The sequence below is a fragment of the Nothoprocta perdicaria genome, unplaced genomic scaffold, assembly GCF_003342845.1.
Source record: "Nothoprocta perdicaria isolate Ctin4 unplaced genomic scaffold, notPer1 scaffold_26, whole genome shotgun sequence".
Taxonomy (NCBI): domain Eukaryota; kingdom Metazoa; phylum Chordata; class Aves; order Tinamiformes; family Tinamidae; genus Nothoprocta; species Nothoprocta perdicaria.
The window spans coordinates 5,691,356-5,707,577 of record NW_020455488.1 but is presented as its reverse complement, the minus strand read 5'-3'; the positions used below and the strand labels follow the sequence as shown (position 1 = coordinate 5,707,577).

At 50.1% G+C, this 16,222-nt stretch overlaps 2 protein-coding genes across 2 annotated transcripts in view; both read left to right on the top strand.

Moving 5' to 3' along the window:
• Nucleotides 1–99: 99 nt before the first annotated feature.
• On the top strand, nucleotides 100–4,268 carry CTSH (cathepsin H). Its single transcript, XM_026040480.1, has 11 exons — nucleotides 100–128; nucleotides 442–547; nucleotides 648–718; nucleotides 940–1,044; nucleotides 1,378–1,464; nucleotides 1,877–1,932; nucleotides 2,456–2,537; nucleotides 2,606–2,674; nucleotides 3,157–3,263; nucleotides 3,623–3,748; nucleotides 3,945–4,268. The coding sequence occupies exons 1-11, from the start codon at nucleotides 120–122 to the stop codon at nucleotides 4,018–4,020; spliced, it is 894 nt and encodes a 297-aa protein (XP_025896265.1). The 5' UTR covers nucleotides 100–119; the 3' UTR covers nucleotides 4,021–4,268.
• Nucleotides 4,269–6,304: 2,036 nt separating this feature from the next.
• Nucleotides 6,305–16,222, top strand: part of BLM (Bloom syndrome RecQ like helicase) — a 15,763-nt gene continuing 5,845 nt past the window's right edge. Inside the window, exons 1-14 of the mRNA XM_026040599.1 lie at nucleotides 6,305–6,553; nucleotides 7,326–7,524; nucleotides 7,991–8,100; nucleotides 8,671–8,803; nucleotides 9,783–10,534; nucleotides 11,056–11,232; nucleotides 11,644–11,762; nucleotides 12,739–12,852; nucleotides 13,256–13,354; nucleotides 13,431–13,579; nucleotides 13,996–14,102; nucleotides 14,857–15,017; nucleotides 15,522–15,717; nucleotides 15,992–16,182. Of these exons, the coding sequence (XP_025896384.1) occupies nucleotides 6,358–6,553; nucleotides 7,326–7,524; nucleotides 7,991–8,100; nucleotides 8,671–8,803; nucleotides 9,783–10,534; nucleotides 11,056–11,232; nucleotides 11,644–11,762; nucleotides 12,739–12,852; nucleotides 13,256–13,354; nucleotides 13,431–13,579; nucleotides 13,996–14,102; nucleotides 14,857–15,017; nucleotides 15,522–15,717; nucleotides 15,992–16,182 (2,703 nt within the window). The 5' untranslated portion in view covers nucleotides 6,305–6,357. The remainder of the gene's footprint in view (nucleotides 6,554–7,325; nucleotides 7,525–7,990; nucleotides 8,101–8,670; nucleotides 8,804–9,782; nucleotides 10,535–11,055; nucleotides 11,233–11,643; nucleotides 11,763–12,738; nucleotides 12,853–13,255; nucleotides 13,355–13,430; nucleotides 13,580–13,995; nucleotides 14,103–14,856; nucleotides 15,018–15,521; nucleotides 15,718–15,991; nucleotides 16,183–16,222) is intronic.

Here is a 16,222-nt window from a genome sequence, read left to right as displayed (position 1 = left end):
GCCCAAGGTACGGGGGGTGCGTGGCCCGGCCCGGCCCGGCTCGGCCCGCGGCGGCCCGGCCGGCCGGCGCCGCTCACAGCGCGTGTCTCCCCGCAGCGGAGCTGCTCTTCAAGGCCTGGATGCGGCAGGTGAGGCTGCGCGGTGGCACGGGCCGGGACGGGGACGTTCTCCCGCGCGCCCTGCCCGCGGCGCCTCCCGTCCCCGGCTGCGCTGCCCGGCCCCACGGGTGTTTGCACGGGCTCGTGCGCGCGCTGCGCTCGGGTTACGCTCGGGTCACAGCCCGGGTCCCCGGGACGGACACGGGCAGCGCCGGTGCTGGGATGCGTGCATGCGGCCCTCGAACGAGCTCGGGMCTCGCACCCTGCCCTGCACCCGGGCGCCTCGGGCTCCTTGGGGAGCGCCGCTCGGCCCCCTGCCCCTCACCGCCGCCTCCGCCGCCAGCACAACAGGGCCTACGGCCCCGGCGAGTATCACCGCCGGCTGCAGATCTTCGCCGACAACAAGCGGCAGATCGATGAGCACAACGCGGCCAATCACACCTTTCAGAGTAGGAGATGGGGCTTTTCGGTTTGCACTCTGGGGTTTTGGTTTTGTTTTGACTCAGTTCCTCAGTGGGTAAACCCCATTTTTTTCCGTTCCTTTTTTAGTGAGTCTGAACCAATTTTCAGATATGACGTTTGCAGAGTTTAAGAAGAAGTACCTGTGGAGCGAACCGCAGGTGAATCCCTGGCCCCCCTGCGCAGGGGGCTGCGTGCCCATGGACTGCAGGGGCTGCAGCCCGATCCTGAGCGTGCTGGGCTGCGGGAGCACGGGTTGGCACAGGTTCTTAGTGCCGTCCTGGGGCTCTGCGGGGCTGGGGCTACTCGGGGCTGCCCTGCGGCCCCGCCAGGCCGGTCGGTCCCTTCCCCTTGTCGCATCGCAGCCCTCTCCGTGCCGCAGAACTGCTCAGCCACCAAGGGCAACTTCCTGCGCAGCTCCGGCCCCAGCCCCGACACCATCGACTGGAGGAAGAAGGGGAACTTCGTGACGCCCGTGAAGAACCAGGTAGGGCGCTCGCAGTCGGCATGGGAGCCTGGTGGGGCACTGAGCATGGGGCACGCGGCGCTGAGCGCAGTGCTGAGCATGGGGCACGTGGCGCTGAGCACGGGACACGTGGTGCTGAGCATGGGGCACGCGGCGCTGAGCATGGGACACGTCGTGCTGAGCATGGGGCTCACGGTGCTGAGCACAGGACACGTGGTGCTGAGCATGGGGCACGCGGCGCTGAGCGCGGTGCCGAGGGCCGGGCCGCGGCGGGCCCGTCGCGGCTGCCCCGTGCTGGCCGGCTGGGTGCTCGCTGCGCTGCACCTTGCCCTGCAGCGCTGCACTCCAATGCAGGGGCCCTGCGGGAGCTGCTGGACCTTCTCCACCACGGGCTGCCTGGAGTCGGCGATCGCCATAGCCACCGGGAAGCTGCTCTCCCTGGTAAGGGTCCCCCCGCGCCGGACACGTCGGCGCCGCGGGAGCAGCCGCTGCAGAGCCCATTCCTGAAAAGCGCGTGTCGCAATGCCGGCGGCCTTGCACAAGCTCCCGTGTTCCCGAGGAGCCAGAAAGGGAGCGGCCGTGTGCGAGACCTGCCCAAACAGCTGCCGTTTGGGTCCAAGTGTTGAAAATAGACGTTGACCCTTTGCCCCGGCCTGCTTGCGTGGGCGCGCGGGGAGCTCGCGCGACGAGTGCAGYCTCCTCTGCCCTGCCCTCGGGATCCGCTTGGCGCCGGGATCCCGGATCCCAGATCCCGCAAGGGGTTGTGCTTGCAGGGAAAGGCAGCACCGTGGTGGTGCACGTCCCGTGCTCGGTGTGCGGGTCTCGCCCCGCACTCACCAGCCCTCTCCCGCAGGCGGAACAGCAGCTGGTCGACTGCGCGCAGGCTTTCAACAACCACGGCTGCAGCGGGTAAGGAGCGCCGGGGGCAAATCCAGACATAACAGGTGGTGCTGCACCAGTGACAGCCTTTCCCGGGACCTCGTGCCGCGATCCTTCCAGAGCCTGGAAGGATGTTGATTTCCTCTCAGCTGAGGAGTGTCAGGGGAAACAGGTTTTTGTGGATTTTCTGTTTGGTCCTGTTAGTTTTGATTTCAGCCTCCTAGAGGCTGTTACGTTTCACTAAAGCTCCAAGATTTCCTGGCCCCTGTTGTTCCTTTTGTTTATTACACTTTTTTTTTCCCGATAGTCACTTTATTGCAGTATCTTCTGATTCTGCAGCGCTGGGTAGGCCCTGTTAGTCCTTAACACTCCCAAGAAAAGCAGGGGAAGCGCTATGAGTTTCTCTCCTCACGCACCATGCCGGTCCCGTGGTGCTTTGGCAGCCACCCTGGCTTCCCCTTGGGCACGTGGCTGCTAGGAGGAGGGCGAAGCTGGGGAAGGGCGCGGGTTTGCGGGGCGGCGCGGGCCGCTGAGCGCGCGTGCCGCTCCGCAGGGGCCTGCCCAGCCAAGCCTTCGAGTACATCCGCTACAACAAGGGGCTCATGGCGGAGGACGCCTACCCGTACCGGGCCAAGGTAGTGCCGGCCGCGGGGCGCGGGGCCGGGGCGCGGGCGCCGCTCAGCCGCTCTCCGGCCTTGCGCAGAACGGCACCTGCAGGTTCCAGCCCCACGAGGCCGTCGCTTTCGTCAAGGACGTTGTCAACATCACGCAGGTGAGTGCCCGGGCCGCGGGGCTGGTCCTGGCCACAGGGCTGGCACGGCACTGGGCTCAGCCTTGGCTGAGGTTGCAGCCCGACGGCTCTTGCACAGCCGCAGCATCGGCGCTTTGCCCCTTTCTCATGCGCTCGCGTGGTGCTTGGTGCCCGGAGGTTGCTGCAGGGTGGGCRCTGCTGCCCTCAGCACTGTCGTCCYGCGTTCCTGCTGCGAGGAGCAGGGGCTGCCCTTCCTGCCGCTCGCCGTCCTGCCGGCGTGCAGCTCTACCCATGCYGAGCAGCGGAGCAGCAACGCTCCCGCTTTTCTCTGCCCTTTAGAAAGATCTTGGTCCTCCAAGGTCTGTGGGGCGCAGCTGTGTCCTTGCGTGCAAGCAGAAGCCTGCATTAGCCGTCCCCGCCGTGCTGGCCACTYCCTGGGCGCTGCGTGCGGCTCCCAGCGGGACGGGGAGATACATGGCCCTCTTGGGGTGCTCTCCTTGCAGTACGATGAGGCGGGCATGGTCGAGGCCGTGGGGAAGCACAACCCGGTGAGCTTTGCCTTTGAGGTGACGAGCAACTTCATGCACTACAGGACAGGAGTCTACTCAAAGTGAGTGTGAACCTGGCAGGGGGTGCAGTGCAGGCCCGCGCTCACTGGCACCTCCGATAGATTKATATAAAAGCATATCAGTTAATGCTCAACTTGGTTCCATGAACCAACTATTAAGAGATTCTATTAACAGAATTATTTAGAGCTCGTGCTCTAGCTTCAAATACAACCATAGTTACTTTTTAGGGAGAAAACAGAGCAGTGTATGCTCTTCTTGGCATCTCTCTGGTTGCCACAATTAAAAGTTGAGATTATCCATTACACAATCAGAGTRTTGTCAGAAATGCTCGCTAATGCATAGTCAATTATAGGCTGGCTTTCACGTGATAATTGGGCATTGTTTTTCCGTCTGTCTGCAGCCCCAAGTGCGAGCACACCCCTGACAAGGTGAACCATGCCGTGCTGGCYGTGGGCTACGGAGAAGAGAACGGGACTCCTTACTGGATCGTCAAGAACTCGTGGGGCCCGTTCTGGGGCATGGAGGGGTGAGCAGCGCCCCAGCTGCTCCGCCTCGCTGATCACTCGCGAGCGTGGCGCGGGGCCGGCCGCTGCCGTGCGGTTGTTCCTCGCGCTGGYGTGAGAGGATGTGCATGCACACGGTGGCGGCACCGCGTCGTGCCCGCGGTTCCRCCGTGCGAGGCGCGGGGCCCGCGAGCTCAGACGCGTTTGCTTCGTGTGTAGGTACTTCCTCATCGAACGAGGCAAGAACATGTGCGGGCTCGCCGCCTGCGCGTCTTACCCGATTCCTCAGGTGTAAGAGGGAGCGCCGGCCGAGGAGAACGGGAGCAATCCCTTGCGTGTCCGTTTCTAAATGCTGAAATAAAGTGCGGGAGAACAAGAACGAGCAGAGCCTTTGGGACTCGCTCCRCGCAGGTAGGTGCCTTCGCCTGCACGAGGCTCCTTTGGCAGGCGTGTGTCCTGGCTCGCGTTCCCAGCCCGGAGCGGCCCCGGCCTCCYGCTCCCGCCATGCCCTGGAAGGGCATCCCGCGGGATGGGGACGAGAACGGGGCTGCGCGCGGCGCTGGAGCACCCGGACCACGCGGCACCGAGCACTTCCCATGGGCTTCGTGTTAGGGTCCTGCAGCAGCCGCATCCACCCCGCTCCCGGGGCCGCCCTGCCCGCTCACCACACCTAACCTGCCGGGATTTCCCCTGATTTGTCTAAATACAATCCCTTCGTCACGACAACTGCTAACAAAAGTGCCGTGAATTACAAGTTTTATCTATTTTCAATAAGTCTGTTTTAGCATTGTTGTAAGAGAAAGATGTATTTTAATGAAAACATTGAGGAAACGTGTGATTTTTCCTTTACAAATCCACATTAGGGTGCGAGCTCTGGTACTCGGTTTAAACCCCACGCCTYGGGAAGCAGCCGTGGGGCGGGAGGAGAGGGAGGAATTCCGGTTCCGTACACCATCCCGTTAAAGAGCCGCTGCTGCGGGATCTGTGCGCTGCTGGGTGTGCCTGCAGTAAAACAAGAACCAGCCGCCCGGGCCCGCAGCCCTCGTTCCTGGGCCGTGCAGCRGCACCACGGCGGCCCTGGTTTAAGGCGGGCGGGTCGGAGGGGCTSCCGGCGCCGCTCCGAGGGCGCTGCCCTCGGGAAATGGCGGCGCCCACTGCACGGCGCCGCGGATGGCGGCCGCCATTTTGTGAAGAGAGGCACGGGAAGCGGAAGCGCGGCGCGGCCGCCAGCCAATGGGGAGGCGCGGCGGGTTGGCGCGAACGTGAAGGCGGCGGCGGCGCCGGCGCGCGTGGGGCCTGAGGCGGCGGCGGGGACGGCCGGGGCGGCGGCGGCCCGCAGCCCCCGGCCGCGCCATGGCCGCCGTGCCGCAGAACAACCTGCGCGAGCAGCTGCGGCTCCACTCGGCGCGCGGCGGCCTGCACGCGCCGCCCGCCGCGCGGCACCGACCCGCGTGAGTGTCCCCGGCGCCGAGGCAGCCCCCGGGAAGGCGCCGCGCTTCTCGCGGAAGAGGGGCCGCTCCGGCCCCGGCCATGGTTCTATCCTGGGCGCGCTCCGGTTCTTGGGTCCTGGCCCTGCTCCCAGCCTCTTTTAGACCCTAGTCCTGCTCTGCTCCTTGGCCTTGCCTTTGCCTTGGTCCCTGGTCTTGACTCGGCCCGGTGCCTGTCCCAGGCCCTGGCCCCATTCCCTTCCTGCGCCCTGCTTTGGTCCCTGGCTCTAGTTCTGTCCATGGCCTAAGTCCCATCCTGGTCTCTTGCTCTGGGCCTGACTCGTGCCCCCTCTCAAGCCCTGGCCTGGTCCATTCCTGCTCCCTGGTCCAATCTGCTTCGTGCTCCCTCTTCTGGTCCCATGCTCAAGCTCCGGTCCCGAACCTGTGTCCCGGGCCTGGCCTTGTCCTGTCCTTCTCCCTGGCTCCGGTTCTGGTGCAGTGCTGGTCCTTGTGCTGGTCCGGTCCCATTGCTGTTGTGCTATCCAGTGATCCCGCTCTGCAGCATGTGGACCTCCCTGCCGTGGTGCTGCTGTCCCGCCTGGTCACAGGGCTTGGGGTTTTCCCTGAAAAGTGCATTTAAAAGCATTTAAAAGTCTCCGAGGAGCCCAGAGATGCTCGAAAAACTAACAGAATGATCTCCCTTTTGCAGAGGGTTCACGTTCAAGAAAAGACCCTTGCTGGCCAGTGCCCCGCCGGGAGACTGCCTCAGTGTGCCRAGCGCCTCCGCGCTGAAGGACAAGGACGTCAACACGTCGCTGACCAAACCCTTCTCGTGCCCCACTGCCTCCAAGGACAAGAAAACAAACATCCAGGACTTCTTTCCCCCGGCGCCCAGCAGGCAGGAGCCGAAGCCGCCCTGCGCAAGCCAGGAACCCGCGGGCTCCCCAGAGGGTCCCCAGCGAGTCCTGAACGACGTCGCCGCGCGCGAAGGGCGGCCCGGCCGCACGCACCGCGCTGCCCCCCCGCGCCCGGCCGACTCCGTTCTTACCGTAGAAGATGAATGGGATGACATAGATGACTTTGATTTGTCGGGGATTGATAAGAAGTATTCCAGGCCGATTTTATCCCCCAAAGGTCAGGCAAGCAGCAAGACTCCCCAGAGATGGTGTTCCTCTGTGAACAAGCTACCGAGCTCACCCGGCACCATGACGAGCAGCACGGCGCCCGTGAGCACCTGCGAGCCCAACAGGGCATCTCTYGAGGATGAGCAGTGCTCGTCACAGGGGTCCTTGATTTGTCTTGGGGATGAGGTTCCCTGCGACGCTGGCAGGACTGCAGGGGAGGATCCCCTGGAGAATTTACCCATAGAAGTGATCTCACATGAGGAAGAGGCTTGTGCAGGTAATGACTTACTTTAATGTGTTGAACTAGGGAAAAACACACTTGTGTTTCCTCACTGAGGACTTAATTTTTTAGAAATGAAATCTCTTAATGAAATCAGAGAGAGMTGTGCTTTTGCATCCAGATGTTCCAGTGAACACGGCTGCTGAAGGGCAGCAGCTCGTGCTACAGCTCTTGCCCCGTGCGGAGGTGCCTGCAGTAGTGGTGTTCCGAAGTGGTAATCCCTAGGGATGTAGTGCATCTGCATCAGGGAAGAAGGGCATTCGTATAATTCATGTAAATGGGACCTAACATCATCTTGYTCCTGTAATCATAAGAAATACTAAAAATGACTATGACTGAAAAGTTCAAAAACAGAGTGCTCTCTTTGCAGCTGTTTTTCACTTAACAGGTAAAACATGCAAAATAGAAAAGCTAAGTTTTTGAAACTTCTCATCGTTACTTGTGTTAGCCTGTGTTTGAAATTTAAAGAAGCTATTTTTTTCCTGTTTTTATGTGGAAAAGTAATTATGTAAATTTTACCCTTAGAGGGTTTGGTACTTATTTACTTATTAAGAACTTACTTATTTGGGTTTTGGGTTTTTTTTTTTTTTTTTTGAAGGGAGAGAAAAGGGGAACAGTAAGTACACCACGTCCTCCAGATTTTAAAAATAAGAATAGAAATATAGAATAAGAATAATATATGGGTATATTTTTTCTACTGTTTAGTTGCATTCTGTTTATATCAGAACGAGTTCGCAGTGTTAACAGCAATGCTAATACGCTTTTTCAGCTGCTGTTGTTGCAAACAAGACTGATGGGAACCAGAAGCTGAGCGGCGGTGAGGGGAGCAGCCAAGCAGAGCTGGACAAYGCCGAGGACGACGAGCTGCTCGCCAGCCTGGAGCTTGAAGAGGATGATTTCTGCGACGTCGTCCCGCCCTCCCCGGAGGAGGAGCTGCCTTCCTTCTCACCTTCCGTAAAAAACGTTAGGTAAAAGGAGGTTCACTGGTAAAACTGATGGAATGATTGAAAATTGGAATGATTGAAATCCCCCCACCAAAACAGACATAAGAACTAGTGCTTGGTGAAAAATTACTGTTTGAATTGGTAGTCTTAACTGTTGTTTTTCCAGTTAGCAGCTGCTGTTACTCTATTATAAAATAGTTTTTTTCCTCCAAACTGCTAATGTTTAAGGTAACTGTTTCTTCTGAAGCAAAAGTAATTTTTTCTTATTAGCAGGGGAAAAATATTTAATGAAACAAATCTCTACAAGCTGGCATGCAGGAATGAGTGACTGCTCAGCTGCTTACTTGGATTTTAACTGCCTTTGAGAAACTTGYTTGTTGATTTAGTGTACACACCTTAAATGCTGTTGTTCTAAGAGATAAACATCTCTTATGGAAATGTTTTGATTTATAGATACCCTTGTGTTAATGAGTTTTTATTTTAATATTAGCAATATTTTCCAAGATTTTCCTACTGGTGGAAGATCAACAGCTTCTTATTTTGAGCCTGAGAAGAGTCCCACGAAGCAGCCCGTTGCTGAAACTAGAACGGAAGATGCAGGTAGCTGAAACATTTTGAAGTTTTATGTCTGATTATGTGCTGTCTGGTTCAGATTCTTGGATTGTCAGGACCATAGATATGTAGCAGACTTTCCTTTCAGACCTTAAAAGCGTGGACGTGCCAAGTAGTTTCGGAAGTCACCTGTGACACAAAGAAATTGCACTCTTAAGTTAGAGCTTTTTAGTTTTCTATTTGATTTCTGCAGGGCACTGACTTTGGGAAATACAGAACTAAAATGTACCTGAATTGGACTTGCAAAAGAAAAAGTTACTAAATGTAGGCTTGAAACATGGTTTTAAAACTGCAAATTCAGACTTTTCTTTCAGTTATGCTGAAGATGTACTCTTCTATGGGATTATTTAAGTATATGTGATTTAAAATTTGTGTCTATGATTGCATAAAGTAGTGTTAAGAAGAATGCATGTAATAATACTGAAAATCAAGTTAGACAAGTTTAATTTCTTCTATACTTTAGTGTGCACATAGCAAGTTTTTGATTGATATCATCTTATTACTGTGTTCTGATAACAGCTGGGAGTACTGTGTGCTGAAATATCCTGCATTTTACAGATAAAAGCTTGTATTTGGAACAGCAGCTTTACAGCGTCATGGATGATATCTGTAAACTGGTAGAAGCCATTCCAATTCATGAGCTCCAGCATCTGTCCTGTGCAAAAGAACTTCTTCAGCAGAGAGACCTCAGGTAGGTGTGAATAACCAGCCTTGGTCTTTCCAYGCTTTGTGCGCAGGTGTCTGCTGTGCTGGGAAGGAGGCACAGAGACTGCTCGTAGGCTCAAAATTACTCACCAAGTGAGGTTTTAGGGGGGGGAAAAATCTCAAAATGTGCTGAAGGTGTTAAGAGCTTTTGAATTCTGCTAAGAGACGAAGAACTCAATTCTGAGGCATGGATGGTCCTGAATCTTCTTTCTGGAAGGTAGCCCCAGATGCTTCCAAAGAAACAGCAGCAAGGTGTAATCTGTTCTGCATTCTGGGCTCCTCCTGATTCCTTGCAACCTGAGGGATTAATTTATTACTCCTTCTGAGGCTTATTATCACTGATTATAGTGATTATTTCTACTCCTAATATCCCTATAATGTCACTTCTCAGTTTGAATATTGCTATTGCAGTCTGCTGCTTTAGCTTCTTATAGTCTAATGACACAGAACACAGAGGAAGTATTAAGATTTGGGATTTTGTTTTGTGTCTTTATTAGACCAGGATCATAGGCTTTTACTAAACACAGCTGATAAAATTGACTTAGTCTGTATCCTGTTATTACAGTAGTCAACCGTAGTCTTTAGAGAGCACATAAAAACATCATTTAGTTCTTGCCTTTTGAATTTTTTAAGTTTTGTGCCTTTAAAAACTTTGTCATACTTCACCTTGCCTGCATTAATTCTTTACTATTAGAGTTTCTTATATTTTAATATCTGGTGTGGGTATATTTAATATATTTTTAATTTTTTAATTCTTTTGGTCAGTTAAATTCTGGTATTACTCTCTGTTCTCTGTATATTTTTTTTAAGTAATTTTGAAAATAAAATTGCAGAAAATAGAACCTAATGGTCAATTGCTAATATTTTGAAGACGAAAAGAATATATGCTGTAAAACTTGGTTTATCGTTGCTTATGACTGTGACATAATTGTTTTCCCGTTTTCTTCCCTTTCTCTCCCTCTCAGGAGAAAGTTATTAGCTGATTCTATCAAGCTGAACAGAAGTGGCCTAAACACCGTTTTGACTAGAACACGGAAGCCACGTGTGGGACAGGGCCCTGCTGCAGATCCCAAYGCTGCTGTTTGTTCTAGCACTAACCGTAGTTTCAGTTCTGTTGGAAACTCGCCAAAATCCACAAAGCCTCCAGCTRTGTTTTCTGGGCCTGTTAATTCAAGCAACTTTTCTACAAAAATAAATGGAATATCTGATAGCTTGGATACCCCTTATGCTTCCAAGCCATCTGTTTTGGAAATCACCTGCCCTGGAACTACAGAACTCTCCTCGTGCAAGACAAATATCAAAGAAAGGACGTGGTGCAGCCTTGACTCCGAGGCGTCTTTCAGCAGTAGCTGGTGTGAGAAACCAGGGGTGAGAAACACCACGAACTGGCGGCTGCCCGAGGGGCCCGTCACGAGCACAGCTGTGAAAGCGCAGGGCAAAGCACCCGGCATCAGCGCGGGACACCACTTGGATGCCAGGGATACAGACTTTGATCTCGACCATTTTGATATCGATGATTTGGATGAGAGTTGGGAGAATCCGGTGAATGTTTCGGCACCTGAGAAGCCATCTGCACCGTTGTACCAGCCGGTGAGGGAAGGGCCGCCTGCCAAGTCGCTGCTCTCAAAGATCATTTCAGCAGCCAAAGGATCTGCTCTGGTATCAAACTCTATTGCTCCAAAATCAAGCTTCTTGATGGCAGCTAAAAGCTCTTCAGGTAAATGATGCTAACTAGGATTACTGTCATACTCCTTATTAGTTTATTTTAAAAAGCTAATTAATTTGTTTCTAGGGAACACCAATGCGTTTTGTGTGTGTGGAACTTTCTCTTGGTGCCTCTTGACAAAGTCTTCATTGTGGCGTGATCCTTGTCTGAGATACGTCGAACTTCTCCAATGTTTGCTTGCCACAGAGGCTCTAGGCYCCTAGGAAACTGATGGTTTGGGAACTAGTTTTCTGTGTTTTTAGTCAAACAATAGTGCTGCAGTTGTTAGTTCAATGCTGTGCAATGTTTTCTTCCTGTTCATGCAAAATGTTGAGGAAGGGACTCCTGTTGGAACAAACCTAGTCCTGCTGGTAGGCAGGTACAGGTCAGCATTTCCTGTGGCTGACACAGGAGCAGGACAGGGAAACACAGCCAGGTTCCAGCTCCCTTTGAGGTAGCTTTGAGGGATGTACTGTAAGGGGGGCACTGCAACTCGATATTGTAACTTCAAGTGAACTTTCTTTGTCTCCTAGATCCACTTGTTAATAATCCAGCGCTAGAGCGTTTCAGGGGTGTCAAGTTTTCCCATTCTGAAGAAATGATGAATATATTTCACAGGAAGTTTGGCTTGCACTATTTCCGGACAAACCAGCTGGAGGCCGTCAATGCCGCGCTGCTGGGCGAGGATTGTTTCATCTTGATGCCCACCGGTAGGTACCYGCGGACCCGCGGGGTCTCCAGGCTGGCGCTCGCTGCACAAGAAGGGGCCGAAACGCCCTTGGTGCGGCCCACAAGAAGCCTTTTCTCTCTCAGTGCCGTTGGGGAGGTAGTTTTGTTGCCTTGCTTGAATTTGGTGCGTGCAAGACTTGTGGGGTTTGGTATGCACCACGGCATTGGGAATGAAGGGGATTTTATCCATGCCTTCCGTAGTGCTTCACTTGATAACTCTTCTGTAGCCTGCACATATCATGATAAGCTTTTATGAATAACTGTTTTTAATGTTCCTGAAAGTGCTTTGAAATGCAAACTAATAAATAGGGCTCCTGATTTCCACTGCCCCTCCATCCATGCCCTCTCTCCCTTGCATATTAACGTGTGTTGTGTTCTGTCTAACTGTACAGGTGGAGGTAAGAGCTTGTGCTACCAGTTACCAGCCTGTGTCTCTCCTGGAGTCACAATTGTCATCTCTCCGTTGAGGTCACTGATAATCGATCAAGTTCAGAAGCTGAAGACTTTAGATGTAAGTTCAAACAGCTCATTTAATCACTGAAATTTTACGCTGAATCTTATGCCCCTTGAATATGAAATATGTATTAAAAAAAAGAGGGCTATTAAAGTTATCTAGGAAGATCTAAATTAGACRATCTAGAAATTATTGATGGTTTGACTGCTAATTTTCTGATATGTATTCGTTGTTGGAGTTTTCAAACACAGTTGCCTCATTCTTAGCTTCTGGAAAAATAGCACACGTTGTAGCCATAAAAGTTAGTTAAACTCGCTCTGAGACTCCTGGGAATTGGCRTGTTCTGCAGGAATTCCCTCCGTGGAGCTGTAGCTCCCTCTTGCAAGTGACATGAGATACCAACAGGCAGAACTGTCTATGTTCTTGTGGGTGTTGTATTCACAGGCCTGGTCTTAGGCCAGTGTCTAATTCCTTTGTTACTATTCAGCATGAATAGTAAGTTGTACTTTAAGTTTTAAATGTTAACTGTCTGCTCCGAGTTACCCTCAATAGCAGCGCTCACATAGAAACAGCAATACTGTGTCAGAAGAGATTGGAGGTATTTATYGTGGTGCTGTGCTTCCTGCAAGTTTGGCTCTTACCCTAAAATCTGCTTGCTGTCTGCATTCAATCCTAGTCCTGTAGCACATGGAGCAGTAAACAAGCATCACTTCTCTTTGCTAGAAAGAGYGCAAAGGAAATTGACTCCCCTACATCAGCAACTGGTCTGCTGATAAAATTGGGAACACGGGAATAGAATTTGGTTTATAGTTTCTTGGCTTTATCAATAGAAAAAAGACCTGGGATGCGTGCAGTATGCTAGAAGTTTAAATGTTACCTGTAACATTTTAAGTGTTTCTTTGCGTGGTCTTCGGTGGTGATAATAARTGCATATGATTTTATCTGGTCTATGACTAGATGTAAGAGTATATGTTGGAGATGTTTCTACATTTAGCACATGTTAAAATGTAATGCTCTTTTTTGTGTTGAGTAGATCGCTGCAACATACCTGACTGGTGATAGAACAGATGCGGATGCTTCAAAAATATATATGCAGTTGTCCAAAAAAGATCCTGTAATAAAACTTCTGTATGTTACCCCAGAGAAGGTTTGTGCTTAATTTGAATATGTGAATGCCAAAAGACTGTAGTTAATAATATGCTGCCTTTAACAGATATTCCACAAGTGCTTTGCAAAAGGGGACTGCAAGCGTGCTGATTTTAATTGCTGTCTTCAGCACTCTTTCCCTCTCTTTTGTGGCACATAAAGTCATTTGAGTTTGCTCGGCTGAGATTTGTGTGTAGCCGACCCTGGAATCTTCAGGCCACTCGAGCACGTCCCCAGCCTCGTCCTCAGTTAAAATGAGGCTGGGTGCTGTCCCCGCTCTGCGTTCGGGCTTTCTYGAGGGGGCAGCAGGGACTTTGCTGGACAGATCGGGGTGTCTGGGCTCTTAGTGGGTTGTGGTGTCACGGGCCCTTTTCTCTTAATACTGCTCTTAAATGTGTGCCTAGGTTTGTGCAAGTGGCCGCCTGATGTCTGCCCTGGAGAACCTCTATGACAGGAAGCTGCTCTCACGTTTTGTCATTGATGAGGCTCACTGTGTCAGTCAGGTAAACACTTTTGATGGCAAAAAATGTAATTGAAGCGTCTTACTCTGTGATATTGACGTTTTTGTTTTTAATCTAGTGGGGACATGATTTTCGAAAAGACTACAAACGTCTCAACATGCTCCGCAAGAAGTTCCACTCTGTTCCTATGATGGCTCTCACTGCCACTGCTAATCCCAGAGTGCAGAAAGACATTCAGAATCAGCTTGAGATGCTAAAACCACAAGTGTAAGTTGTTCAGCAATTTTGTTCAGCAGGTTTTTATGAATTGAACAACGTTTGGAATGGAAAATTTAGGAAAGAAAGAAAAGTGCTAAAGACTCATCTGAAATATTTATAGTTGTATCTGATTTAATAAGGACATGTATGTGGAATTTAACATGCCTCAAATGCAAAATATTAATTTGAGAGGGGAAAAAAGCTTGTGAAACTCTTCCTGATGTGGTCAGAGGAATTTTTTAGAAGAATGTAACACCTTGAACAAGAGTGGAAGTTGTATTTTGGGTTGCTTTTCATGAGAGTATTGCTAAACGCCATAAGCTGGAGGTGCATTGTTTTAGCTAACATTGAAAGTAACAGGTAATGAAAATGGTATTGAGATTACATTTAAAAGTGAACAGCATCAATGAAATATCCTATTTTAGGTTTACAATGAGCTTCAACAGGCATAACTTGAAATACGATGTACTGCCCAAGAAGCCAAAAAAAGTGGCGCTGGATTGCATAGAATGGATCAGAAAGCATCACCCACGTGAGTACTGAGCAGCCTAGCGTGCTCCTATGTGTTTTTATCAACTACTTATTCAAGCAGGAAAAGCTTTTATAATATTATAACAACCCACCAAATTTTATGCCTTCTTGAAACTACTAATATACTTAAGGGAACAAACTGGAGACAGAATTATATTGCTATTAATGAGAATCAGATTTTAAAACATCCTAAAGTAAGAATGTCAAGTTAAGATGAAAAAAGAAGATTATGATAATGCTGTTGAGTAATCTTTCTGGAGACTGTCAGATCCTTTAGTGTTGTGTCTTCAGAATGTATGTCATCTAATATCCCTAAGGTTTTTTTGACCGCTTAATTCTGCTGGCCTGCTCAGCTGAGGACCCTCTTCATCATCATCAGCAACTCCCAGCTGCTCAGGCTTGCCTGGAATCACACAGCTCTGGCTGCTGGATCATCTACAAGCTCCCTTCACAGCAGCTCCTTGGCTGTTACCCAGTGCATCATTTACTGCACTGCTCTAGATCTCTGTTCATGTAGGGTTTCATTTATGAATTTTAAATCCTTATCTTGCATAGTAGRAAATCTGAGCAGAAATTCTGCTGATCTCACCCCGCAAAAAAGCATGGAATCAATGAGGAGAAATTAACAAAAACATCTAGTGTTGATAAAACCATTTCTCTTTAGGAAGAGTTGCTGTTAGCAACCTCTCCCTGTTGGAATAAAAGCATTTGTTAAGTGGAAGGGAAGAAAGCACTTTATATATATATATTTGCAGATGACTCTGGGATAATTTATTGCCTTTCACGGCATGAATGTGACACAACAGCTGCCATCCTGCAGAAGGAAGGTCTGGCTGCACTTGCCTATCACGCTGGCCTCACTGACTCCAATAGAGATCTTGTACAAAAAAAGTGGATTAATCAAGAAGGATGCCAGGTAAATGGAACACAAACTTAAAAATAAGTAGTGAATGGAGTTTGGAGCACTTTTATCCCTTTTAACCTAGTAAAGGAAAATGAAGATTAGTAACACTTTTACCAAATTAGATGTGATGGGAAATAAATGAGCAGATCTGTCAGAACATGTTAGTGTTATTTTTATTGAGAATTTGACACACGGAAGACTGCAGGACTGCACCGAGAAATGAACTCGGGGGAGGAAGAAAACGAGCTGTGAGGCTTCTGCAACAGCTGTAGTTGCAGTTGTGTTGCTGAAATTTATATTGAGCCTCCAGAATTCTGAGTTTTCCATTTATCTTCATGTTGTAAAACTTCTGAAAGAGGCAGAGATTTTTGCCACTTTGTGCTTTTTTCACAATTACAATTTGAATTCTCCATTGTGCACAGTTTCAGAAGCCCCATTACACCCCTATTTTTGGTGCGTAGTTCTCCATAAGTAGCTTTCAGACTTTCATATAACAAATGATTGTTCCTGTTGCAGGTTATATGTGCAACCATTGCCTTTGGAATGGGGATTGATAAACCTGATGTGCGCTACGTTATCCACGCCTCGCTCCCCAAGTCCATCGAAGGTTATTACCAAGAATCCGGCAGAGCTGGCCGGGATGGTGAGATGTCCCACTGCCTGCTCTTCTACAGCTACAGCGACGTCACCCGCCTTCGAAGGCTCATACTGAGTGAGTGAAATCTTGCATTTGTAGCTTAATAACATTTATATATAAAGCAGTTGTTATATACATAACTGCCTCGTGATTTTTGTCATTCTAAGTTCCTTCCCTTTCTCTGTCGTTAAAACTTTAGGGGTAAAAATCTATCCTAGCTTTATTCTGTATTAAGTTGCTGAGAAAAAGCAAAATATTCTTTGCTGCTTGAAAAACAAGTATGTTTGCTAATATTTAAAAAGACAGAAGTGCAGATCTAACAAATACAATTGAATTTATTGTGTTTCAGTGGAAAAGGATGGAAACGCTCACACGAGGGAGACGCACTTCAACAACCTGTACAGCATGGTTCATTACTGCGAGAATGTCGTTGACTGCCGGAGAATTCAGCTCTTGGCCTACTTTGGGGAAACTAACTTTAATCCTAACTTCTGTAAAGATCACCCGGAAGTAACTTGTGATAACTGCAGCAGAAAGAAGGTAAAAAAGGTGTCTCTTATTTGTAGAGTCTTAAACTGGG